The 27,048-nt window shown below is 40.1% G+C and overlaps 1 protein-coding gene across 2 annotated transcripts in view; it reads right to left on the reverse strand.

The window, feature by feature from the left end:
- Positions 1-3,044: 3,044 nt before the first annotated feature.
- Positions 3,045-27,048, reverse strand: part of zbtb10 (zinc finger and BTB domain containing 10) — a 32,078-nt gene continuing 8,074 nt past the window's right edge. Inside the window, exons 2-5 of one of the 2 annotated variants that reach the window (XM_030146975.1) lie at positions 22,815-23,847; positions 14,463-14,528; positions 10,645-10,820; positions 3,045-6,192 (exon numbers count right to left, since the gene is read on the reverse strand). In XM_030146975.1, the coding sequence (XP_030002835.1) occupies positions 5,902-6,192; positions 10,645-10,820; positions 14,463-14,528; positions 22,815-23,847 (1,566 nt within the window). In that variant the 3' untranslated portion in view covers positions 3,045-5,901. The remainder of the gene's footprint in view (positions 6,193-10,644; positions 10,821-14,462; positions 14,529-22,814; positions 23,848-27,048) is intronic. The other variant, XM_030146976.1, reaches the window with a different exon arrangement.

The raw sequence follows: 27,048 nt of genomic DNA on the forward strand, positions 1-27,048 counted from the left end.
GTTTGGGTCTGTAAGGGTTAAAGGTGGACGTTTGGGTCTGTAAGGGTTAAAGGTGGACGTTTGGGTCTGTAAGGGTTAAAGGTGGACGTTTGGGGCTGTAAGGGTTAAAGGTGGACGTTTGGGGCTGTAAGGGTTAAAGGTGGACGTTTGGGTCTGTAAAGGGTTAAAGGTGGACGTTTGGGTCTGTAAAGGGTTAAAGGTGGACGTTTGGGTCTGTAAAGGTTAAAGGTGGACCTTTGGGTCTGTAAGGGTTAAAGGTGGACGTTTGGGTCTGTAAGGGTTAAAGGTGGACGTTTGGATCTGTAAGGTTTAAAGGTGGACCTTTGGGGCTGTAAGGGTTAAAGGTGGACGTTTGGGGCTGTAAGGGTTAAAGGTGGACGTTTGGGTCTTTAAAGGTTAAAGGTGGACCTTTGGGTCTGTAAGGGTTAAAGGTGGACCTTTGGGGCTGTAAGGGTTAAAGGTGGACGTTTTGGTCTGTAAGGGTTAAAGGTGGACGTTTGGGGCTGTAAGGGTTAAAGGTGGACGTTTGGGTCTGTAAGGGTTAAAGGTGGACGTTTGGGGCTGTAAGGGTTAAAGGTGGACGTTTGGGTCTGTAAAGGTTAAAGGTGGACCTTTGGGTCTGTAAGGGTTAAAGGTGGACGTTTGGGGCTGTAAGGGTTAAAGGTGGACCTTTGAGGCTGTAAGGGTTAAAGGTGGACGTTTGGGTCTGTAAGGGTTAAAGGTGGACGTTTGGGTCTTTAAGGGTTAAAGGTGAATGTTTGGGGCTGTAAGGGTTAAAGGTGGACGTTTGGGGCTGTAAGGGTTAAAGGTGAATGTTTGGGGCTGTAAGGGTTAAAGGTGGACGTTTGGGTCTGTAAGGGTTAAAGGTGGACGTTTGGGTCTGTAAGGGTTAAAGGTGGACGTTTGGGGCTGTAAGGGTTAAAGGTGGACGTTTGGGGCTGTAAGGGTTAAAGGTGGACGTTTGGTGGTTAAAGGTGGACGTTTGGGTCTTTAAGGGTTAAAGGTGAATGTTTGGGGCTGTAAGGGTTAAAGGTGGACGTTTGGGGCTGTAAGGGTTAAAGGTGGACGTTTGGGTCTGTAAGGGTTAAAGGTGGACGTTTGGGTCTGTAAGGGTTAAAGGTGGACGTTTGGGTCTGTAAGGGTTAAAGGTGGACGTTTGGGGCTGTAAGGGTTAAAGGTGGACGTTTGGGTCTGTAAGGGTTAAAGGTGGACGTTTGGGTCTGTAAGGGTTAAAGGTGGACGTTTGGGTGTTTAAGGGTTAAAGGTGGACGTTTGGGTCTGTAAGGGTTAAAGGTGGACGTTTGGGTGTTTAAGGGTTAAAGGTGGACGTTTGGGTCTGTAAGGGTTAAAGGTGGACGTTTGGGTCTGTAAGAGTTAAAGGTGGACGTTTGGGGCTGTAAGGGTTAAAGGGGGACGTTTGGGGCTGTAAGGGTTAATGCAGTTGAGCCTTACTTAAGTATCTCCACTACATCCTTGTAATCCACTACTTCTCACAGACAGATGTTGTACCTTGTGTTTGCTTTTCCAGCTCAGGCGGACAGCTTTAGTTCCTTTTCTCATTGGGATTCCCTTCCTGTCCGTTGAAAACCATAGATCTCTAAATGTGTTCTTTGTGTACTTTGTGTACCCTGGCTCCTCCCACCATCCAAACACATGCACTGATAGGTTATTGGTTCATCTAAATCCCCCACAGGTGTGACTGTGACAGTGTGTTTGTGTCTGTATGTTCAGTCTGTGATGAACTGGTCACATGTCCAGGGTGAACCCCGCCTTCACCCATATGTAGCTGGGATAGGCTCCGCCCCCGTGACCCTAGTGAGGATAAAGCGGGTTCAGAAAATGAATGAATGAATGAATGATGTCAAAAACAAAAGCTGTTCACTATATTTAAAAATGGCTGTGTACATTAGTCGTGTACGAAGCATTCATAGTGTTTGAACAGTCGGTACAGATGCTGGAGATGCTTACACAACATTGAATGAAATCAATCAATTAAAGTCTATTCAAATAACCTAAATATTATTTATGATAATGATAAATATCCTTTATTATTTTATTATTACTATTATTTTTTGTGTCATTTATGAGAAAAATACATAAATGAATACTTATTTAAAATATGTCATATGTGTCATTACAGATTAGATGTTCTACATACGAGGGGGGGGCTGAAAAGTTCATAGCCTGATGCAGAAGGAGTTCTTCCACAGCAGTGAAACTGTGCAGACATTAAATTCAACCTCTCCTGATACTAACTGCATGGTTTCCTTCCAGATAAACCAACACTGGAGAAATAATTTAGGACTTTAAACAGTAGTACCAGAGACATTTAGTGAACCATCCACGGCACCGTGGTCTGATCAAATGTGTGCAGAAGTTAGCCCCCCAGGACATTCATGCTGACATGGTGTCTATAGGGGCTGATGCTCCAGCTTTAGCAACTGTGCAAAACTGGGAAGAGGAGTTCAAGAGGAGGGAGAACGAGGGAGGGGTGAAAAGCAAGCATTTTCATGAAATGTCTGCAGTACTACTGTTCAAAGTCCTAAATTATTTCTCCAGTGTGGGTTTATCTGGAAGGAAACCATGCAGTTAGTATCAGGAGAGGTTGAATTTAATGTCTGCACAGTTTCACTGCTGTGGAAGAACTCCTTCTTAGTCAGGCTATGAACTTTTCAGCCCCCCCCCTCATATATAATAGCAAGTAAGTTAAGGAAACTACTTTTTCAGTAGTATCAAAGCTGCACAGTGTTTGTTTTTTCAACAATTGCCAGTTGGAAATCATTACGCATTGACCAATATACGCACATACACATATATATACAGATGAATTTTAGGATAACTCACGGTTCCACTGTATGACATTTCCCTGTTGTAACTCTATATGCATCACTGAGCCGTATACAGACATCTATAAGGTACTGCATATAACAAGTGCAGCTGTAAAATGAATGTAAGGGGACTGTTTAAAGGCAGGACATGAATTTGTCATGGCATTAGTCTTCTGATAAATGTATGTCAGACAACAGGAAACAGGCAGACAGAGGTTAAAGCAATATCAAACTTTTATTCTTAAAATGTAGTATAGAGGAACAGTAGTACAATTCAGACAGAAAAAGGAGAATGTAGTTCCATCTTTGAAAACCCTTGATAAAAACGTAAAAAGAGTAACCTGAATCTGCTTTGTGTTCGGAGGGCACCGAGGCATGTGCCCGAGTTTTGCATCACTGTTAAAGAGAGAGAAATTGAAAAATACAACCTTTTTTGCAACAGCGTAAAAAAATACAGCTGGGGAACAAAAAAACCTCTGCTTTTACATCTGTAGTGTTTTTGCTTTGTTTTTTGTTTTTTTATTTTCTCATTTGTCCGTATAACAAATACAGCATAAAATCTAAAACGATACATCGTAGTTTTTGAGTTTCATTCATTACAGTAAAATCAGTAGGATGGTAAATAGTATCAAAAAGAACAAAGACAAAAAGATGGTTGTGATGAACAAGCACACAGTGTGAACAGAGAGAAAGAGAGCGATAGGTTAAAGGACACAGAAATGAACCTCGACGGCAGGAGGTTTGGAGCTGACCGCCAAAGGATTCCACTAGTCATATATATATATATATATATATATATATCTCTTATAGTCATATAGTCTCAACATATATATATATATTTATAGATTTATTTATATATCTATATTATAACCCCTCCCACAGTGATTTGAAGGTAAAAGTGACACAAAGAGGATGAAGGTCTTTAGGATTAAAATACATCTTCCACTGCGAATAAAGGGAAGTTCCACATCTTCTGTATCATTAGCACTTTCAGTACACAACTGGAGATTATTCCACTGCATATGAACAGATACTGCTGTTCCATGTTTTAACCCGCAAACAATCCGTGTTTCTTCTTATAAAATATGTGCTTAATGAAATAACAAAAAAAAAGTAGGAGAAAAAGGAAAAACATCTGTGTAAAAGAACAAAATTAAACAAAAAAACACCAACATGTATCTAGTTAAAGTGAATGATTCTGTAGCATAAAAACATTTAAAAATCTCAACAATTACAGACACGAGCAAAAGGATTTTCTACACTATGCAAGTTTTCACCTGGCTTTTTCTCATACATTATAGCTCAACAATAATTAAAAACAAACAATTTTGGTTGGACAAATAGAAATTAACAGTCTTGATTGCATTTTGGAATTTATATATATATATATATATATATATATATATATATATATATATATGAATTAAATAACAAAAACAAAATGTCTAATAAAAAAAGTTGCGCATTGGAAGAAAAGACACAACAATTTTTATATCGTTCCATTCAGACCCGCTTTTGGGGAAGCAAAGAAACATAAAAAGAAAATTATTTTCATGAACGCAAAAGTAAGTGCATGTCTATGAGGCGCCATAGAGCTTCACTTTTTATGGAACAAAGTGTTTTTCCTACCTGGCAGACCTATTAAAAAAAAAAAAAAAACTTACATCAAATTAAATGGCTAACATTTTGTTTAGCTTTTACACATGAAAAATGGAGTTCTTTCAGACTGCAAACATTTTCTGCACACATTCCTCCCCCTCTGCTGCCAACGTTCAAGTGATTCAAAATATATAGACTGTATTTTCTCTTCGAACTCAGTACCAAATACAAACATACAGGTATGGGTGTCCACATAGGTCCGCAAAACATCAATGACAATTACTGCCGGTAGTTCAACAAAATGGTGTGTGTGTGTGTGTGTATTAAATAAAATAAGCTTAAAAACAAACAATGGCAAAGCATACCTGATAGTCGCTGTAGCACAACAGTGTTCTATAGTTTAAGCTGATTACATTACATATAACTGAGTCAGTTTTAAGCCTTATGATTATAATCATCATATATAGCCTGTAGGTCCAGTATTCTGCAACAAGCATTACAGCACCAAACGGTTAATCATTTGGCAAAAAATTCAAGCTTTAAGTGAAAGTCAAATGCTTTTTGTTTAATAATAAAGTGTTACTGTGACGCCGTGATTTGTATAAAGCTAGCGATAACATTTCCCCTTGTACTTTTTTTTTTTTTCATCTTTTTTCCTGCTTAAAAAGAAACCCTCACACTGTCTTTGTTTAAGCGTATTCAGTAGTTTTTTTGTCTCCTGCTAAATCTTGGTGTGCGGTCTGTTTGGCACAATATCACAGCCCTCTTAAATTAATCATAAATATGGCTGAGATACCTTAGAGTCACAAAACAGATTTTTTGGTTCCAAGATTAGTGCAGGGAAAGAAAAAAAATAGAAGAGAATAATATAATATTATTTAGCGCATCTACACAAGTTCTAAGGAGCAAGTTTAAACTCTTCCTGTCAGCGATAATGCTGTCTTCTGTGTACTTCTACAAGCACCAAGCAATATACTTTCAGACTGAGCAGACGGACATGACTACGCCTCTGCCTGAAGACAAAAAACAACAAATACAAATTATAGCATTTGATAAGACCATAATAACCTCTCTTCATAAATTAAATAATTAACATTTTCTTTTTTTCTTTTAGATGATTGGCCAACCCCAACTCAAAAACTACATCAGCCCCCTACCCAATTCTCCAGGAAAAAAAAAAAAAAAAAAAACATCACCAAAAACCTGATTCATCATATAATTTTTCGTTAGATTCTTTCTCTTGTGGGCGCTGGGCCCAGAATTGGACACATTTAAACAATAATATCTGTACATCTTGGAGTTCAACATCTACCAAAGCTTTTTAAATCCATCTCTTTGTCATATACTTGCACAATTAAGTAACCTCAAGGTTTGATAGCACTTTGGAGTTGATTGTTTACCAGCTAGTTTTTGTATACATATATATTAAACATCAACTTTTTTTTCTCGTTTGTTTATCAAGCTTGCTAAAACTCTAGTCCTCCTCCAGGGCAGCACCAGCGTTGCCCTCGCCCCAATTTGATTGGTCGTTATCAGTAGGTTCCTCCCCCTCCAGGTCTTCCCCCTCCTCCCCTTCGAAGTCCTCGTCCCGGGGGAACTCCATGCCCTCCATGGCCTCCAGGCCTTCCTGAGTGGCCTGGTGCGAGTCAGCGCAGTCTGCGCACACGCCGTAGCGTCGTGAGCCGTGGCGAATGCCGACACTGGCCGCCAGCATGAAGATCTTCTTGCACACCATGCACTTGTACTTTTTGTCCTTCTTGTGCACCTGTAACAGAGACATAAGGAAAGGGGGAGGAGGGGTCAGATAAAGCAGACGTTCCCATTTAGATACGTCTTTATACACAAAACAAAAAAACGTATCCGTTGCTTTATGAAACTAACAATTATCTTTCACAGCACAGGTGTCAAACATGCGTCCCAGGGGCCAAATCCGGCCCGCCAAAGGATCCAGGCTGGGCCTCGGGATGAATTTGAGAAATGCAAAAATTACACTGAAGACATGAACAATCCTTTTAGTTCAGGTTCCACATTCAGATCAATTCAATCTCAAGTGGGTCAGAGCAGTCAAATACTATCATAATAACATAAATACTCACAACTCCAAATTTTTCTCTTTGTAAATGTAAATATTTTCATGTATTTACACTAAAACAAAGTATAATTTCGCAAAAAATTTGAATAACCTGAACAAATATGAACAACCTGAAATGTCTTGAGAGAAGTAAGTACAATTTTAACAATATTCTCCCTGTTATTAAATGTTTTGTGTAGATCCACTGTGATCTGTAAGTTATAATGTACATGTGAAAATGATAAACTGAGGCAGCATATTGTTAAAATTACACTTATTTTTTCAGTTTGTTCATGTTATTCACACCTTTTGAAAGGATACTTTGTAGATGTAAGCCTTTTCATAATATAAATTTACTTTTTTTGCTCTAAAACAGAGAAAAATTTGGAGTCGACATTATTTCTACATTATTATGTTATTATTTTACTGGTTCGGCCCACTGCAGATCAAATTTAGCTGAATGTGAAACTGAACTAAAATGAGTTTGACAGCCATGTTTCACAGCATGGAAGTACATACACAGAGATTACCTTACACTCATAATTGTTGAAAATGACAATTGTTGAAAATGACAACTGCAACCACTAGATTATTCTCGTTTCATACTCACTTCAAATATTTACGAAGCAGTCTATTTACTTCATTGTTTTTCTATGGATTGTAATTATAAATTTTTTGAAGTTATATAAAAAAACTGCTTTCTTTTTAGACGAATACTGACAACAAAAAGCCATACCAGCTCTTAAACCTGAGGAAAACCTTGAGGTGACTTCCATTTTAACACTCCTCTTTTGTGTCTCTTATTTTGTGAAAGTCATTACAGATCAAAGTCAGGGATGGAAACTGCAAATTGACTTACAGTCTACCTGCATCAACATAAAGGGAGAAACAACTACAAAACAAATGTTTATTTCACTAAAATGTTTTACTTTAAATGTGTGGCTGAATGTAACCAGATTCTATTACAGACTTTGTGACCCTTCTCCTTCATCCTATATTGTACTTACTGTATGTTATGTTCTACTCATTCTCCTCACATCACCACAAATCTTATGTGACCTCTTTTAGTGTCAAGACTGATAACTTAGCCATGAGATTTGAAACTGACATTGCTACAAATTAAATTCTGTGACACAACTGCCTTAATTTTTTTGTCTTTTCCAATTTTTTATGACACTATCACAGGTACTTACATGATAAACAATAATCAGTTCTTTTTTTCTTTCTTTTTTTTTTGGGAAATTCTTGTAATATTTCTTAATATCACTTGGATCATTGTAGATAATCAATTTACCAAGACTGGGGTAGTTGTTTGTTTACCTGCTTTACTAGTTTCAGCTACTTCCTGTAGCCTTCGTCAGAAGTGTCACAATGATTTTGCTGTGTCTTATGCTGCGTTTCCACTACATGGAACCGGCTCGACCCCGGTATCAGGTCCTATTCCTGGAGACCGTTTCCATTACAGGATACTACTGACTTTACAGTACCTGGACGTCATAATTTCATCAGTGGTGGGCAGTCAGGGCCAGCAAGGCCTTCTCTGCTGGCCTAATCACTGTCAGAAACACTGACTTACAATTACACCTAAATTCTAATATTTGTTCCATGAAATTGTATTAATTTATTCCCACTAGACTATTCTATTAATTTCTTCATGTTTCTCTTAGCTTCACTACTTCCAGTTCATGTATGTGGACGTAAGATATTTGGTCCAATCAGGTTTCAGTCTCTATGTTTGGCCAGGGTTCATCTAATCTGCCCTGGGCCTTCAGAATCTGTAGTGCTGGCCAATGTAACTTACACTACATTGCAACAGGACTGTTTCTTTAACCAATCAGATTTCAATTTGGCCTCCCAGGGCCAGCTAGCTGGCTCACAACTCCTTCCTTTGATTGAATAAGAGCAAAACTATTATTTGATATAGCACTGGCAATATTCTTTTTGGTTTATGTCAGTGAAGCTCATTTGAATTTAAGTATTAACACATTTGAGGTAGAATTTTTTTTACGCCCACAATGGCTGAATAGTCAACTGTATTTATCAATTAAACCTGATCAGACGAAGGAAGTGGATAAACTAAGTGTGTGTGTCCGAGACATAAAGACCTGGGTGACCGCTAATTATCTTTTACTTAACCCTGAAAAAAACAGATATCATTATAATAGGCCTTAAAAGTGTGAGACTCCCTAACTGACCAGACAGTCACTCTGGACAATGTGAGTGTAGCCTCCAATGCTACAGTGAAAAACCTAAGAGTTTTTTTGACCCAGATCTATCATTTAAAGCACAAATTAACCAAGCCTGCAGAACAGCTTTCTTCCACCTGTGTAACAAAGCCAAAATTAGAAATATTTTATCCAAAAATGATCCTGACAAAATGATTCCTGCATTTGTCACATCTAGATTAGATTACTACAATTCCCTACTCGCAGCGTGTCCTAAAAGTTCTGTAAAAAGTTTCAGTCTGGTTCAGAACGCAGACTATTGACTACGAACAGGAACTAATAGAAGAGAGCATATCACCCCGTGCTCCAAGCCCTTCACTGGCTTCCATTTGAGTTTAGAATTAAATTTAAAATCCTCCTTCTTACATACAAGACCATTAATGGCATGGGCCCTTCTTATCCTAAAGATGCTCTAGTACCGTACCATCCAAACAGAACACTTTGCTCTGTGAATGCAGACCTACTAGTAGTTCCCAGGGTCTCCAAAAGTACAGTAGGAGCTAGAGCCTTTAGTTACCCAGCTCCTGTCTGATGGAATCAGCTTCAGCTAATATTAAAGAGGCCAACACAGTCTGTACATTTCAGATCAGACTGAAAACGTTCCTCTTTGAAAAAGCTTATGGTCAGACTAGTTGAAAACAGACTGAACCCACAGTTCAGTCTAAGCTGCCCTAGGAGCAATAATACTGGGGTAAGTACAGTGCACTGAGTCCTACCACCTGTTTCTGGTACTACGGACCACTTCTGTCTGGACTTAGAATTTCCAGTTTCATCACTATTCACCCGGTGTCCTTTTTCCCCGTTCCCCTCTGGGGGAGGGGCTACTGTTTCAGATGTAGCCGCCTGGGGCCCAATGACGACGGGATCTGAGGTGACTCATCTGTGCCCTGTCCTGACCTGTGACCCCGGACCCCCTCCCTCACCCTCTCCTGTCTGGATGGACCTCCTCACCCTCATCTGACTAGATGGACCCCCTCACATGCCCCCACCCTACTGTATCTTTACCAACTGGAACTACATCAGTAAATGGATGTCCATCAGTCCTGGTGCATCTACAGTCTGTCCGTCCATGGGAGTGGATCTGTCCTTCACTGTGGTTCTCCCAGAGGTTTCTCTTTTCCTACTGGGTTTTTGGAGTCTTTCTTTGCCGAGAAGGAGGGTCTAAGGACGGGGGATGCCCGGGACATTAACCCATTTCCTTCATCTACTGTTTATTTGACTGTGGCTTATTTTCATATTCAACTAATTCTGTAAAGCCCTGGGAGGCAACCATGTTGTGATGTAGGGCTCTACAAATAAAACTGAATTGAACATTACAAAACCTGCCTAATTTGGACAAAAAGTCATATTGCCATTATTGTGGACACACTGCGATTTCATGCACAGAAAATGCACAGATTACTGGTCATTTTGAAAATATTCAAAGTAAAAACATATTAACCTAAACTAGAGAAGGTACAAGACTTGATGCAATACAATGGTAGAGACTTTAATTTTCTCTCCGTGTCCCTGAATTCAAAATCTGACCAGACACACACTAGGCCTTTTGTGAATATGTTATTACACAGGCTGGAAACCCACTTTGATTAAATGTGCAGGTCTAACAAAAAAATAAAAATTGTTCTGCTGTCTGTCACAGGTACAGTGTCAATATTCACTGGCCTCATTTGATTTAATCATGATGTGTTCATTGTGATGGACCTTTGAGTTAAAAAATCTGACCACCTCAGATTCCACTGCTCAAACTTTCAAAGTTTTCAAATCTTGTTGCACTGCTTGTGTAAAAATCTGCCATACATAAGCCATGTGTTGTGGTGCAGTTAAGGTGGAAGCAGATGCTGTGGATGATGTGGTGGGGGTGAGGAATACCAGAGTGGAACCAGAGTCCTGTACATGTACGTTTGAGTGTGTGAGGGCTCACCAGGGAATGTCTTTTTACGTGCTCGCGGCGAGTGAACAGCTTGCCGCAGATGTCGCAGCTGAATGAGCGCACGCCCGAGTGGATGATCAGGTGCCTCTTGAGCGTGCGCCGGTGCTTGGCGATGTAGTTACAGTGGGGGCACTTGAGCTTATTGAGGACTAGATGCGAGGACTCACCTGCACAAGGAGAAAAACAACACACAGATGCAAGAAGTAGTCAGAACAGATGTAGTACAAACTTGTTTAACTGCTGCTTTACATTGCTCATATTACAATAAATTTGCAAACCAGAACTTGAATAAGCCTGTAATGACACAGGGTTTGTCAGGATCCAATATCCTGTTTATCCAATCACTGACTTCAAATACGGAACCCATTACAAGGAAATTAATACAAGCCACAATTTTATGCATCACAAAAGTGACGTTCGTGAGGATATACAGCTGATTACTGTGTTGGTAATGTAAACTTCACAATCCAGCTCTGTGGCTGTTGCCAAGTAACTGGTGTTTGCCTACGGCTCAGCATAATGATGAATGTGTCATTGTGGGCCATGTTAGACAGGACACTGAAAGATTTCCTTAGCAGCCAGCACAGGAGTGAAAAGGCAAAATGATGTAATTCAGTAAAAAAACAAACTAAATACTGCAATTAGAAAAAACCTACTGCTGTGCAAATGCAGAGGAGGTACAGCTACTGAACTGCCCCTATCGATGATGAAGTAACCTTTTACTAAGGCCCAACCCCCTTGGTTACTGTTGCTATGCCTGTAAAGCTGTGCATCCAACACATCAGTCTATGGTGCTTTTGACAATATCAGATATATTCCACAAGAAATAACAGGACATTTGTGTAGTAACAGTTATGAAATGGCAGAGACGTACAAAGGTAAGATGAGAGCAACCTTTACAAAATAGTGCAAACGAGGGAGATTTGATCAAATTACCACCAATACGCTCACCAACATTAAGTAGCTATGCAGATGGTTGAGATGTGATTCATGTTAACCTTAGGTAGTTGTGCATCATTTGAGGATGAAGGAACACTGCCCATAAAAACAGAAACAGTAAGACTGCTTTTAGACAGATTTTGCTTTCTAAAGCTGTGTGTACAGCTAGCCAATGTCAGCTGAGCTTAGACCAAACAAAGTTTTTCTGCATCTCTATTCACTAATGCTACGTTATCAGAGTACCCCTGAAGTGCATACATTAGTTGATTTTGTCTACCACTGATATTTTATAAATATATAGAAATGTTACATTTTTTTCCTTTAATATCTTATTCATCATTGAATTCCTACTCCATAATGTCATAAGATTCTAGAGAAAAAAAACATTCACCAGTTGTCCTTCATTCTCAAACGTAAATATACATAACTTAGTTTGTATGTAAATTCTCAGTCAGTTCAGTGACTAGGCTTAGTTATGGTTGCTAATGTAGGGTTGCACAGTGAACTTATTAACCCTTCAACAACGCCCCCCCCAAAGATATAATTTCAATGAAACTGGCTGCTTGGAATTGGCAGCTGTAGAAGCGTCATAAAAGCTACTGTATGTGCGTGTGTTCCTTTTCTTCGGTCGTTTTGCTTTATTGTATGTTTCAGATGTCAAAAAAGAGTGGAATAACAGAAAAGGACAAAGAGTAGAATTGAAGTTTTACAGGTTTTTACTAAATAAGGTACTCAGAATGTAAATCAGAAAGAGATTTAGGATGTTTAACATGAACTGTAAGATACTGAAGAACAATAAGTAATTTAATTTTGGCCCAGCAGTTTTTTTTTGGGGGTCTTTTTTCTTAATCAGTCCAGCTGTTTTCTGACACCTGATTGAACTCCAAAAAGCAGTTTACACGGTCAAAACTCTGCAAAACCAGTGAAAAAAAGGAAATTCACCTAAACACTGCAAACAGTGAAAACAAAAATTGACAAGGAAAATGGTGAGAAAAAAAAAACAAAAAAAAACTGTCTATTTTCATAGCGAGTTGGTCTCACTCACTGCTCTGTGTCCCTCCCCATTACACAGGTGGCAGGGGGTGCACTGAGCATGCTCAGATGTCTATGGCACAAGGTGTATTCTATCAGCACATTTTTAAATTTTTCCCATTGAGCAAATGGTTGAATTTTTATGAATTTTTAAAATAAATCATACATTCAGAGCACTCACCACAGACACGTCAGAGGTTAAAGGGATAATTCAACAACTGCAGTTCCCTAATCCAAAATAAATGTTGAGAGTTTAAAGCATACCTGTCAAACTCATAAAAAGTGACGGCCTGTACTTACAATGCCATTCTGTACAGTAGGATCACACTCCACCATGCCTACTGTTATATCACTTAAGTACTGCAAATAACACCAGTAATCAAATCAGGATTTCACCTCACCACTACTTTATGAACCATGGTGGGATACTTATGGTAACAAGCTCTGGACAGCTAAGCTTCGACCGATAAACAAGCAATCTATTGATTTTGAAAAGGCTTCAAACAGTGAGCTAGTTTTCACTGTAAAGAGGGGGGTAACAGGGCCTGGCCTTTTGTTTGAGCAAAGGAGCACACAACAGAGGCGTTGTCAGGGCAGTTGCTAAGGGGGGAGGAGGAGGGGGATGGGGAAGAGTGTTGATGAGAAGCAGATCACCTGTGTATTCCCTCTTCTGTGTATATGAGTGATGTATTCAGCAGAGAATCACCTTATGGTACTACAACAAGCAGCTAGTTTTCCCTGTAACTATATTTACAGAGGTGATGGGAGAATTCAACCTTGAATTGATTTAAAAAAACTAAAACAAAACACAAACATCTGTCTATTTTTCTTTTAAACTATACTCAAGAGTCATGGTGGTAAGGGCTGACGCTGACAGTGAGGTGACACTCTAGATCAGGACTGAGGCTACAGCCACACTAGCACCTCTTTGTTTTAAAAAGCATAGCTTGTCTAACATTTACATGTAGTATTCACACCACTCTTGGTGTTTTAACCTCCTTCAGACTTAAGGGACTTGTGAAAACATTTTTAACCCATATTTCAGCTTATGAACTCCAAGACTGTGTTGTCATATGGGCCGACAAAAACACTGATTTTTACAAACGATTATGCACACTGCCTTCACTGCCTGACTGGGTCTCAACCTTTAATGTGACTACTTATGGAAGAAAATCAGACACCCCCCTTGACTACCAGCTGTTAATTTAACATACACACTGAATTGTAGGTGATTCTATTCGATAAATCCAGCATCTTATCAAGATACTACGGTCACCATTCACAGCAGAAGGTAATTGGATGGTTTTTGCAATATCTGCGTTTAGACTCTGATCTCTGTCCACTCCAGTGTTCTAGCAAAGTTGCAGAAATACCTTTTTAAAATAAACCTAGATGAGTGTAGATGTAGCCAGAGTCTGTTAATGTAATGTGTGGTTTTGTGGTCCACACTGATGAACATATGCAGTAACATTTTACTCTATTCATTTTGTATACCCACTGTGTCTTGAGTGGTCTGACCTTAAGCTATGTAATTTTTTTTTTTTTTCAAAATTAAAAAAGCTTTATGATGGGATCAAAACTACGTTAAACTTCTTTTCAAAGCTGCGTAAATAGGAAAATCATTAACTTCAGGAAACAGTGGAATTTCCTGCCACTTTACAGCCTTGTAGCCTCCTCATTACCAAACCAATTCCTAAAAGCCTGACACTGGGATGATGCAGATTGTGATCAGGTATTATCTTACTCTTAATTAATGGCTGGACTGCCCACACTCTGACAAAAAATGTATAGTCTAAAAAGTGTTTGCCTGGTGAAGTCTAGAGAGTGCGGCATCTTACCATTCTCCCAGGACTCCCCTTGCTGTAAGTCTTGGATGATGCTATACTGGATCTGATTGGCCAGCTCTGGGAAAAGGGGGGAGGGGGGGCGGACGGACAAGAGAAACAAGAGGGAGGGACAGAGAGAGAGAGAGAGAGAGAGAGAGAGAAAAAAAGACAGACAGAGAACGAGAAACAGCAAGAGGGAGAGAAAGACAGAGAGAGCGAGGGGGTGGGGTAGGGGGTGGAGAGAAAGAGATGAGAGGTGGGTGAGAGCCTGGGGGATGCACACCTCAGAACGCCTTGTGTACATTAACTAAGCACCACCCAATGCATGAAACAATGGAAGTGAACATCATAAGCAAACACACCTACCAGCCCCCTACCTTACTATATGTAAAGTTGTGTGTTCACCAGGCCAGAACACACTGGACTCAAAAAACAAACTGATGGCTGTAAGCAGGAGGGAATGGGTTAATTAGACAAGTCAAGCCTTTACTCCAGCTCAGCTTACACTCTGCTTTTGTGAGCATTTGTGCGTGAGCACCTGTGTGTGGGGTTCTTCCAGCATCAGCGCTTAAAGGCCATTAGCGGCACGCCCCTCTGAGTGTGTGTGTGTCTATTCTCCCTGGGTCAATATTTGGAATAGTGAGGACAGCCCCAGTGCATTAGAGTGGATTAGGGAGGGAAGGGACTGGCCCTGCAGGCTTTACACCTCTGGGGTGGGGGGTTTATTGTACATGAGCGTGCATAGTTTAACAGATACTAGTAGTGTGTATGCAAATGGGGGTTTTTTACCTGCTCTGTGTGCCTACGTGCTGCACCCAGCCCTTGAAACAACCCAAACCAGCTTTTGTTTGGAGGAGACCCAAGAATTTATTGGCTGTGGTCAGAGCACACAGCTATGCCTAAGCACTTATATATTAATACCTGCAACCACTGTATTTGTCATATGTGCCACAATGCTTTTCCATGTGATCTGATTTTTTTAAATTACTTTAAACACAACATATGGCATCAGGGGAACAGCACTGGACTGGGTTAGGAGTTATTTAACTGACAGTTTGTGAAGTTGGGTGATCACTGTTCACAATGTTCAGACATTACTTGTGGCATCCCCCAGGGGTCAGTGCTGGGCCCAAAGTTGTTTATTCTTTATATTAATGATCAATGTAGGGTGTCTATAGGTACACACACCAATCTGACTGCCAATCATCACCAGAACAGGTAGCCCGACTAATCAGTCGGCTCCCGTCTCCCCAATACAGACAAAGAAGTGTGAAGAACACACCAAACTGACTACTGACTGCAGTGTACGTTCTGCGCTTGCGCAAGATCTCTAGACCAAAACACAGAGCTTGCTGTCGTCAGTCACTGTTGTCAGCAGAGAGTATTGAGTAGTCAAGAAGGGTTGTTGATGTACGTGTTGAACAGATGGCTAGTAATAAGAAGACACTGGTGTTGTCAGCTCTAGGGCTTCTTCTTGCGGAAGAAGAAAGAGGTCACAGGTGAAAACTAAAGGAGAAATCGCACTATGCTAACAATGCTAATAGTGCTCACTTCATGGAGTGAATGAAATCCATAGTCAACACTGACTGGCACTTATTCAGATACAATATGAGCAGTGAATGGACTATTATAGAAGACAATAATAGTGTGAAGTACCGTGGCAGAGCTGGATTCACATGGAAACTTCTAGTTCACCGATTCACTAGTCAAGGACTATCCCTCCACCAATCAGACTGACCCGACTGAACAGCGGGTAGTGGCCAATTACACATGTTGAATCGACTGCAGAGACTGGAGACAGCATTAATGACGGCCAATCGCAGAGAACACACACACCAGACTCACGTCACTGATGTCACCAGACTGCCCGACGATGTCCGACTGCCAAAAATCGGGTTGGTGTGTCTTTGCCTTAAAGTGTTGAAGCTGGTGCTATTTGCTGATGACAAATATTTTTCACTCCAGAGATCATTTGAAGATCTCAATGCAACAGATAAATACAGAATTGAGAAAACTAAAGTTATGGTTTGACAAATTTTCACTAAACCTGAACAAAACATGATTTATGCTCTATGGGAACTCCAGGAATGAAATGCAAACAGGGACTCAGATGGATGGGGAAAACATTGAAGTTAGTGAAATCAAATTTGTAGGGTTGAGTTATTTGCTTTATTTTCTTATTTGTCACCTGGGCTTACATAATTAATATAAAATTAACATTATTTATCAGGAATGTGCAAAAGAATTGTTTTGAACTAATCACTATAATAGATTCTTATTTTGCTATGACAGTAATGTGAAAGAAATATTAAAAATTATTTGCTGCATCATTTGTAAGTATAAACCTGAATACAGGTCGTTCAGTATTTTGATAATATGATTGTTGTCCTGCAGTCTCTTGAGCTCTAAACCTCCTGGTCTGAATTTATGACACACAGATCAGATGATGTTCTGACTATTTCACATGAAATATATGAAAGGCCCCATATGTGATAGAGTTGACCTGCCTCTCCCAGACCCCAAACCATGTCACTCATCTGGACTGGGGGAAAAAGAAAAAAAAAAAAAATCTAAAATATAATTACTTGGCCAGAGTGTCTGTTTAGTACCAGGGCTCAGTAACTATCCACAATTAATTGTTATACAAATAATTGTGATTCACAATATTATTGTTTATTTAGTGAACACCATCCTTTCTGTTTATGGTTCTAATTCTCCATTTAACTCATAGCAGAAAAGAGATGCAAAAAGATTGTCACTAAAACATGAGTGAAACAAATGTAAATGATGTGTAAATAATCATTAAAAGTGTTTTCTGTTTTTATAGAGGTGAACAGAGACACTGTTACAGGTCTACCACTAACTGGTGTCTTTTTTTATGGCTAGTCTGCAAAAACAATTGTGTTGTAAATCTCCTGCCTAACCATGCCTAATTCGGACTCAATATGAGAAACTTTACAAAAACATAAATGGCAATATTCTGAATATGAATTGAAATTAAGGATGCAGCAATACATCAAGACACCTGCTGATATCAGCCAATATCTGTATCCACAAATGATACAGATGCATAAGATGTCTTTTTGTTGGGGGAAGGTAATTATGTGTCAATGTGATAAAAGGCTGAAAGACTTTAAAATTAAAAGTTTACTATTTTTGTATTTACATAATGAAGATTTCCCCTTTCATAGGGGAAAAAAGGACAAAAACAACATAAATTAACAGTAAGTAACATCAGTATTGGCATTGGCTTTAGGCCAAAGCATAATTTCAATCAGTACTTTCCGGTTTGAAACCAACTTCTAACAATTTTTTATGTTTGCTGTTACATATGTCAAATGTTAAATAAAGATTCTTTATTTAACATTTGGCTTTATTTATTTGTCAGTATATAGCTAGATCACACACTTAGACACGCACCACACACTGAAATTGACCTTCTGTATGTAACCCATCACTAGAACATGCAGGAACTCACCACACACTGCAGACTAGGAGCAGTGGGCTGGCCATATCAAGTAACAGGGGAGCAAATGGAGGGGGGGCCGGGTGTCTTGCTCAAGGGCACATCAGCCAACAACTTTCTACCAGTCCAGGGAATCGAACTGGCGACCTTTCAGTCACAAGCTGCATCTCTAGCCTTCTAGGCGACGACTGCCCCCTAAATTACTATACTGTTGGTTTATGTTTCAAGTGGCTTAAAGGTATAATAATACAAGGCCTTAGTTCGCTGATAAATTATATCAGTCGATAAATGACTCTTCACATGTATGAAAGCAATCACTGACAAAAAATGTGCAAGGATATTTTGTGTAGATTTAATGACCTCCACTTAGCAAAACAGGAGTTTCACCTGGTGTGTAGCTGTGCAGACATAAAGTGTTACCCTATGTACGATTATTTCTGCTTTGTAAAACATAGCGCAACTAACATTTTAGATGTCATGTGACACACATATCCAGATCAGGTAGCAACAAATGAGCACTGTTTGCAACATAGTCTCGAAAGGCTAAAAAACACCAGTGCCAACTGCTATCACATATTGTAACCTTTTCACAGAACAAATCTCTGCAACAAGCACTGGAGAGGTTTTCAAGTCATTTTCAGAAGAGTGGAATTAATATTGCGATGAGTACACAAACTGTAGATTTTCAAGCCTTTCCCTGACACACATTTCTAACAGAACAAAAATAACATCACATATACGCTACCTATCCGATATTACTTTAATCAAGTTCTCATAATCCAGGTCAACACAGGGCTCAAACCTTTTGCGAGTTCAGTAGCTAATCTAATAATGCATACTTCTTATGAATACAGAGAGAATGCACTCTTAAAGAACTGAGGTCACCTTTAATCTGAACACATAAAACACAATATTAAGAGTTAAATGCCCTGACTAAATGAAACACTTTTTCATTTCAAGTGGCAAACTCAACATTAAACATACTGTATAATTTTCTGCACATTTCTCCCTCAAATTCTCTGGCCACCACCTCCATCACATGCTAGATTTCAACAAAAGTGAATCCATCAGTCAAGGCTGGAAAAAGCTTTCCGAGTGTGTCTATCCAAAATAAAATTGTAGCATGGAAAGGTCTTTTACAATCGCATGTCCTTCCACAGGAGTAATATTCACGTCTGCACTTTGAAGTAAATGGACTATTGAACCCACAAGTATAATTTAGGGATAAACAGCTGCCTTGAAACTTTTTACAGTGACTAATAGTTACTTGAAGTCTTCACCATACCTTTATTTGGCAAATGAAGACATGGAGCTAAACAACAAAGATGCATGAAGAGTGGAGGGTGGAAGCATTCGCACAAAAATTCACTATCTAGGCTATTACGACACCTTGGATCTCACACACACAAACACACACACACTAAAAAGAGCCCTAGGAGGAGTCAGAGGCACTAAGAGCATTCAGGCACATTTAGGGAGGCCTGGGGGAAGAAATGATTCCCCTCCACTTTCTTCATTATCCTGCATTAGAGAGAGCTTCTCTCTCACACACGTTGTGCCCTCCCCCGCCCTCCAGCACTTCACTTAATAGAGTATGTGATATCATTATGGTTACATGGTGTGCTGAGCTTAATGGGGCCAACAGAAGGAGAAGGCCTGAGCTGAAAGAAGAGATTACCAAGAGTGATACACTGTGTAGATCGTCGTACGGACGGCTGGATAAAGTGATGGGTATAAAGGGGAAGTGTCAACGACAAAAATACTGCAACTGGATCAGACTGGATCACTTGCAGGATACCAAACTTTTTCAGCTCAAGCACCAAAAGCATCTCCGCAGGACCCAAACATACCAAAATTAATTATTAACTGCCTTGACAACTACATTTTTTTACTAACACTTCCACCATTAGATCATCATGCACGACATCAGAAACAAACAGACCAATATCGCAAAAAAGAACTACAGCTTTGTCACTGCTGGCATCAGCTTGACTGAATTTGTCTCAGTTTGGATGTTAATGCATTACATTTCCACTGCATGCATATTACTCCTTTAGTGTGTCACAATGACGTGAACTTCACAGCATCAAACTTAAATGTTATATTAAGGTTTTTTTCAGATGATAATATTTGTAGTTTAGACTCCAGTCTGCAGTTGACTTATCAGACATAGCTGATTTGAGAATTTCCTCTGTCGCTTTCAGAGATTTCCAATGAATTTGGCTCAATGTCCCATGATGACATATGATTCTGGACTGACCAATCTATGAGAAACAAAGAAACTGAGTACTCCACCTTCTACATTGATGGAGAGGAGGTAGAGAGTTCCGTGGAGTCCACATCTTAGCTGACATCACCTGGTCCACAAACATCTCTCACCAGGTGGGGAAGGCACAACAGAGACTGTACTTCCTCAGGAAGCTCCATCAAGCCCACCAACCCCGACCCCTGTTAATAAACTTCTACCACTCCACCATCAAGAGCCTCCTGACCTGCTGCTGTACTGCAGAGGACAGGAAGGACCTGCAGCAGGTAGTAAGAGCAGCAGAGCAAGTGATTGGGACAGCGCTACCCCCCATCCCCACTATTGTAAATTGGGAAAATTAATTTGTGGATCATAGCATTTTTATGTATTTTACTCACTGTGACAGGCGGTGACCCAATAAAATTAAAAACATTGTGAAACCAATTTTTCTCTTTTTTTTTCACAGCGGCAGTGTAACCCCCATCTCAGTGCAGAAATAAACCCCCGTAGGTGGGCGTTTCTCTCCTAAGCTGCTGCTCTGGAGTGATTAGTAGTCGAGATCATAGCTGAGTGTGAGTCAAGTTTAGGCTATACATGCAGGCCGGTTAAAGCTTAAATATACTCCAACTGTTATGTGATACACAGCAAAAGCAGGACATATAATCCTTGCTTTTGTCTAATTTTTAGTTTGCTGCTGTCAGAAGTAGAATGCAGTGGATAATTAACTGACACCACAGCCTTAAAGGAGTGATATTTTGATTTTTTAAAAATGTAATTATGCATTTTAAAACATTTCTCTATGGTCTACATAAACTGTAAATGCTCTGCTTGGGTCTGAATTCTTCATTAATTCAACTCCACAGGTCCATCTTCAACCCTGTTTCTGAGCAATGACACAAGGTTGTTTTGAGCGCTGGCCCTTTAAATGCAAATGAGCCATTTCACACCCCACCCCCTCCAGGTTGTTGATTGTGCTGCTTTGTCCCATTCAGCCACTTGTGTTCGTTAATACAACCAACAACTTAACATTTTAGGTAATCGGCTCAAAGTTTGAACATATTTTCAGTATGAACTACAACCGCTGCTGCTGACAAACAATTGTGGCATACTCGAGAAATGTTCATTGGAAGTCTTGACCTTATATGTGCAAATGTCGTGACGTAACAAATTATGAAGGAATAAAAACGGGTTGTAGAAATCCACTCAACTTTTGCCAAAATGAATAAAAAGATAGCTTTGCAGCACCTGGAGGGTTCAAATTTTTTGAACTATTAGAGTCCCCACATACACAAATAAATGTACCAAAGACCAACAAAAGTGGGTTTAGCTAAATATGACCCTTTTAAAGTATTACTCTCCTGAACCCCAACGACCCCTACTGGGTAAACCAGACCAAACCCACATTGAAGCTGAAGCAGAAGCATTGCTCAAATGTTCAACACATCATTATAAATACTTATAGCTCCAAAAAATGCATGTACCACAGAGGTGTGTGTGTGTGTGTGTGTGTGTGTGTGTGTTGGTGTGTGTTTGTGTGTGTGTGTGTGTGAGTGAGTGTGAGAAATACAGCAGTAAAAAGTGCTGGTTGTATTTGTACATTATCTACGTCCTCATGTGCTGAGTCATGGTAGCTCTGCTTTGTGTCTGAAGGCATAACATCCATATGTAATAAAGGAAATGACAAAGCAATAAAAAGATGCAGATAAGAGAGAGGTGGGGAAAGGAAGCTACAGGTTAAAAGACCATTTCAACCTCTGCATTCCTCACAATACTTTTGCAATTCTTTCACCATAGCTCTGCCAATAAAGGAGTCTTGGCAAGGTTGGTTATTAACAAAAAGGTAACGATAATATTCCCTGTTGGACCTGGCCATGCCTTCAGGCTTTATGAACTTGAGCACACAATAAAGACAGAATTCAATGAGGTGTCTTATTCACTTTGTGAAATATATGACCAGTTTCGCTCAGCCTCTTGTCTAGTCTACTGCAAAAAATGTAAGAGAGTGGCCTGAACAAATGTATTTTAATCTTTCCAAACACTGAATGGGAATGGGAAGTGGATACCTGGTTCATACATGCAGATTTACTTCCAGAGGAGATTTTAAATAACTGGTCTAGAAATGAGGTCTTTCTGAGTGTTATACACATATTATTAGGCTGAACAGTTATTCAAAATTGCAATATAAAATTGTATTGTTGATTGACACTGGCTATTTGCAAATAAAATGAGCCAACATTTACTCAGTGTGTTATATTAAAGGTTGTTTGAAAAATTTGTGTGATTGTATTTGCCCTCATTCAAAGACAGAATGATCAAGGCCTTGAAGATCATTCAGCTATTTATTTTTTGTAGACTTTGTTTCCTGGAAACAAAAGGGAGACTAAATTAAACAGAAATAACGCTAAAATTGGCATTGGGTATCAGTCAAACCATCAAATTCTAGGCCAGTTAACAATATCAGTGCTTTCCCAAATTAAATGGAAAAAATTGACATTCTTTGTAAAATAACTCCTATCATATCTACAATACGTGTGCTTCAAAAACTGCAACATGATTTTTACATATTGTTCTATCCCAATACTTATCTTACAAAAATACATTTTAGTAGTGGAGTGTGTGAGGTGTAGTTAACGCGCAAGTATCTGTGTCATACCAGCATTTTCAGAGAGTGTGGAGAAATCCTCTCTGGGGTAGGAGGCAGAGGGCTGGATGAACATTCCCTCATCAAAACCCTCTTCTGGTTCTGGTGGGAAGTTGTACACAAATCGCCGTGTGGTGGTCTGCTTTTTCCTCCGTCCGCTTCCAGCTGCAGAATCTGACACGTCTCTCTTTATTACCGCCGGTGCTGCTGCGGCTCCACCCGTGGCTGGCTCGTTCCAGACGAATACCTGCGCCTGGCCGCTTGCTGCTCGAGTTTCATTGGTCTCTGCTGAATCTGACGAATTGTCGTTGTGATGGCTCCAGCTCCCAGAGGCTCCCGGGGTCAACAGGGCACAGCCCTCGCCCCCGGCCATCGTCACCTCTATGTCACTGGTCTCCTCCTTCACCCTGCCACCTTCATCATCATCTTCCATAGCTTCCTTTGCTTGGTTGGTGCTGGCCTTGATCGACAGCTTTGACAGGATGCTCGTGGCCCAGAAGTTGCTTGGTTTCCGGTCCACTCCTCTTTGTCCTTCTTTGGCCACCATTTGCCTCTTGTTGTAGTCCACCACTACTGAGTCAGGAGCCTCCTGCTTGATGCTGATATTCAACGCATCCTTAATAAAAGCTCTACATGAATGTACAACTTCTGTCATCTGGAGGTAACTTGCAACCGACATCACCTCAATGGCATTTTGGCTTGTGAGCAGCAGATTCCCGGAGTAGAGAAAGTCGAGGATTACCGAGAAGCCTTGGACTGCAGCAACATCCAGGTGTGTGACTGTGGCCTGGTCCTGGGCCTCGGTCTTGGTCAGACAGTAGAGGGTTTTAAAGTATCGGCTGCCTGCAACCAGAATGTTCTTGTGTGCGCGGAACACCTGGCCAGAGACAATTATGTTGACATCGCAGAGGATGCCACTTTTGCGTTGCTTGTCTAGCTCCTGGAGAAGCTGGTAACAATAGGAGTTCTCATTGGGTTTGTTACGATAGTCCTCCTCTGAGGAGTTTGTGGAGGGGCTGGTGTTATCCGATGGTCTCACTGGCTCCTATTAGAAAAACAAAGAAAGAGACTAGTTATTGCATAGGATCTAGGGAGGCATATATGCTTCCTGTAACACAATCTCTGCAAATCCCAAACACACACTCTGGGGGTTCCTGGTGTGACACTAACACACCTGCGTACAGTTGAAACAAGTCTGACAGGCTTCTGTTATGGGGGATGAGGGAAACTGGCAGTGAAAGGCTTCTTACTTTGGGACTGGGTAGTATTACACAGCCCAGTAATCAACATGTTTTCTCTATCAGATGTAAATTCCACAATTCCAAACAGAAATTAAACTGCAGGTGAGAAGTTTGCTTTGACCTTTATGTCAGACTGATTACACACGTGTGTATTAAATACTGACACTATTTCCCTCTTGCATTCACACATACAGAAAATGCACACATTTCAGTTAGTAATCTTATGACCAGACTTTACCAGACCATGCCTATGGCATACATACCAAGGTTTTTTTAGGTTAATTATTTCCCAGAATACATTTCAGCAACTTCATAGTGTGTGTTAAGGCCTACTGCATTCACCTAGCACTTAATGCAGTGACAATAAAGTATGCATGTTCAATCAGCCTAGTCTTAGTTTTTAGTTATATGAATGACACAGAGCCCTGGGGACAAAATACCATTCCAACATAACAACCAACACTGGACACTCCATAGAACAGCAGCACACAGCTGTCAATTTTCCATCTCCTCCAAGTCACAAAATTTAAATTGTCTAAATTGAACAAACTCAAAGTTTTGGAAGGTGTGAGCCATATACAGTACCCATTTTTCTATTTCAATCACTTAAAAACAGAGTCCCTTCCAGAACTTCACTTTGGTAATATTTTTATGCAGAAATACCATTGTGAATAATCCTTCCCCCCCCAAGACTACTGTAAAGGATGAAAGCGTATAAAGTACAGGAGGTTACGTTTTCAATCCAGATTAGCTCAATAATGCTATTAAGCAGGTGAAGGACAAGATAACAATAAAAGGGCAAAAGGTATATTCCAATAGCTAATGGTAGCTAGGTGATGTATAGGTGCTCTAGGACAGTAGTGATGAGGCACTACTTTGGTTAGGTTATATCTTATGCCACGTTTCCACTACAAGGAACCGGCTCGACTCTGGTACCAGGTCCTACTCCTGGAGACCGTTTCCATTACAGGTTAGTACCGACTTTACAGTATCTGGATGTCATAGCGATGCGACGCGTTACTTCTGTGTCGTCTGCTCAGAAAGTTGCTGATGAACTCGCTTGTTGTGTGTTCTCTAGTCAAGCTCATGCTGAATTTTTACGTCGTCCACCAAGGACTGAATCTCCTCAACTGACCATGGTGTAGTTTTGTGGGCTGTCATCATGTGGATTAACGTACCGCTATATTTACTGTAAACTTCCACGTCTGTTTTTTGTAAAAGGGCGGGGTCACAGAGATGACTCTGACCAATTAGTGGTCTGCAGTGTTTACACATCACCTTTTAGTATCTGGTCCCCAGTCTGGGAACCTCGGCGGAGGCGATACCAAAAAACTAATACCAGGTACCAGATTCCAGGTCCTTTTTCGTAATGGAAACTCAAAAAGGCAAAGTCGAGTCGAGTTGAGCCGATACCACGTAATGGAAACGCGGCATTATACTCTAAATCTAATCAAAGCCTTATGCCAGTTAAACCATTCCTACAGTTTAATTGACCCCAGGAGGAATTCATCCAATTTGTATGCACTCACATTACAGGGCAATAGACGCGTTTATATACTGCCCGTACAAAACAAGAAGTCAAACACTCCATTTCATTGGACTGCCTTTAGCTGTGATTACAGCACACATTTGCTGTGATATCATTTCAATAAGCTTCAGCAATGTCACAACATTTATTTCTGTTCAGAGCTGCATTCATTTCTGGACTATTCTTTCACAATTTGAGCCCAATGAATGGCATTGTCATCTTGGAATATGCCCATGCCATCAAGGGGAAAAAAATCCATTGATGGAATAAGCTGGTTAGTCAGTTTATTCAGGTTCAGCTGAACTCATTCTTTGGGCCCATAATGTTGCTGAACCTAGACCTGACCAACTGCAGCAACCTCAGATCATAGCACTGCTCCCATACGCTTGTACAGTAGGCACTAGGTATGATGGGTGCATCACTTCATCTGGCTCTCATCTTACCCTAATGCACCCATTACTCTGGAACAGGTTCAATTTGGACTCAGACCACATGATCTTCTTCCATTGCTCCAGAGTCCAATCTTTATGCTCCCTAGTTAACTGAAGCCTTTTTTCCCCCAATTAGCCTCACTAATACGTGGTTTTCTTAAGGTTACACAGCTGTTTAAGTCCCAATCCCTTGAGCTCCATTTGCACTGTGTGTGTAAATTCTTACTTTCACTATTAAACATAGCCGTGACTTCTGCTGTTGTTTTTTTAATGTTTTTATTTCACCAAACATCTAAATGATTGCAGACTACGATCAATCAAGATTTTTTTCCAACCACATTTATTCCTCAAAGATCATTCCAGGTTTTACTCTCGGCCACACTGACCGCAGGGTATTGTCATCAGTTGGTCGTCTGTCCATCTGTCCAAAAACCTTGGCATGCACTGATAAATCAGGCCACTGGGTGGCAGTAGTGCACCAAGTGTTTTCAAGTGCGTGCACGTTATGTTTAATAATGCAACAGTTCTTTACCAAATTTTAGTAGTTTCACCAATCTCCTTTGATGTTTTCTTTGCTTGGTGCATGCCAATAATTTGACTTCTGAAACAGATTAATAGGATTTCCATGTCACAGAATGTGTCTTCCGAAATGGTTTAAGAAATGACAAGCTACTCACTGCATCAGTTAGGGTTAAATAAGTTGTTGCAGCTGAAACAATCACCCATGCAGTTATTATCCAACGGGAAGAATTTATCCATTTGGTGACTTTCTTTTTTTTTTTTGCGGAGCAGTGTACACATTTTAAAGGAATGCCTGTTAACAAACTACAGCATTAGAAAGCTAGTAAAGCATGTGATACAAGTTTGATAGTGACCAGTGCTTAATATTGTGCTTCCTAACTGCAAGTGCATTCAGTTCAGATTCCAAAGCTTTGCACATGTGCCAACACTCAGTACACCGAGGTTATAATTAATAAACTGTAGGCATCACTGAGCGGCAGCAACTGAATCATTCTGTTACATGAAAACTAATATTGCACTTAATT

The sequence above is a fragment of the Sphaeramia orbicularis genome, chromosome 11 (genome assembly GCF_902148855.1).
Source record: "Sphaeramia orbicularis chromosome 11, fSphaOr1.1, whole genome shotgun sequence".
Classification (NCBI taxonomy): Eukaryota; Metazoa; Chordata; class Actinopteri; order Kurtiformes; family Apogonidae; genus Sphaeramia; species Sphaeramia orbicularis.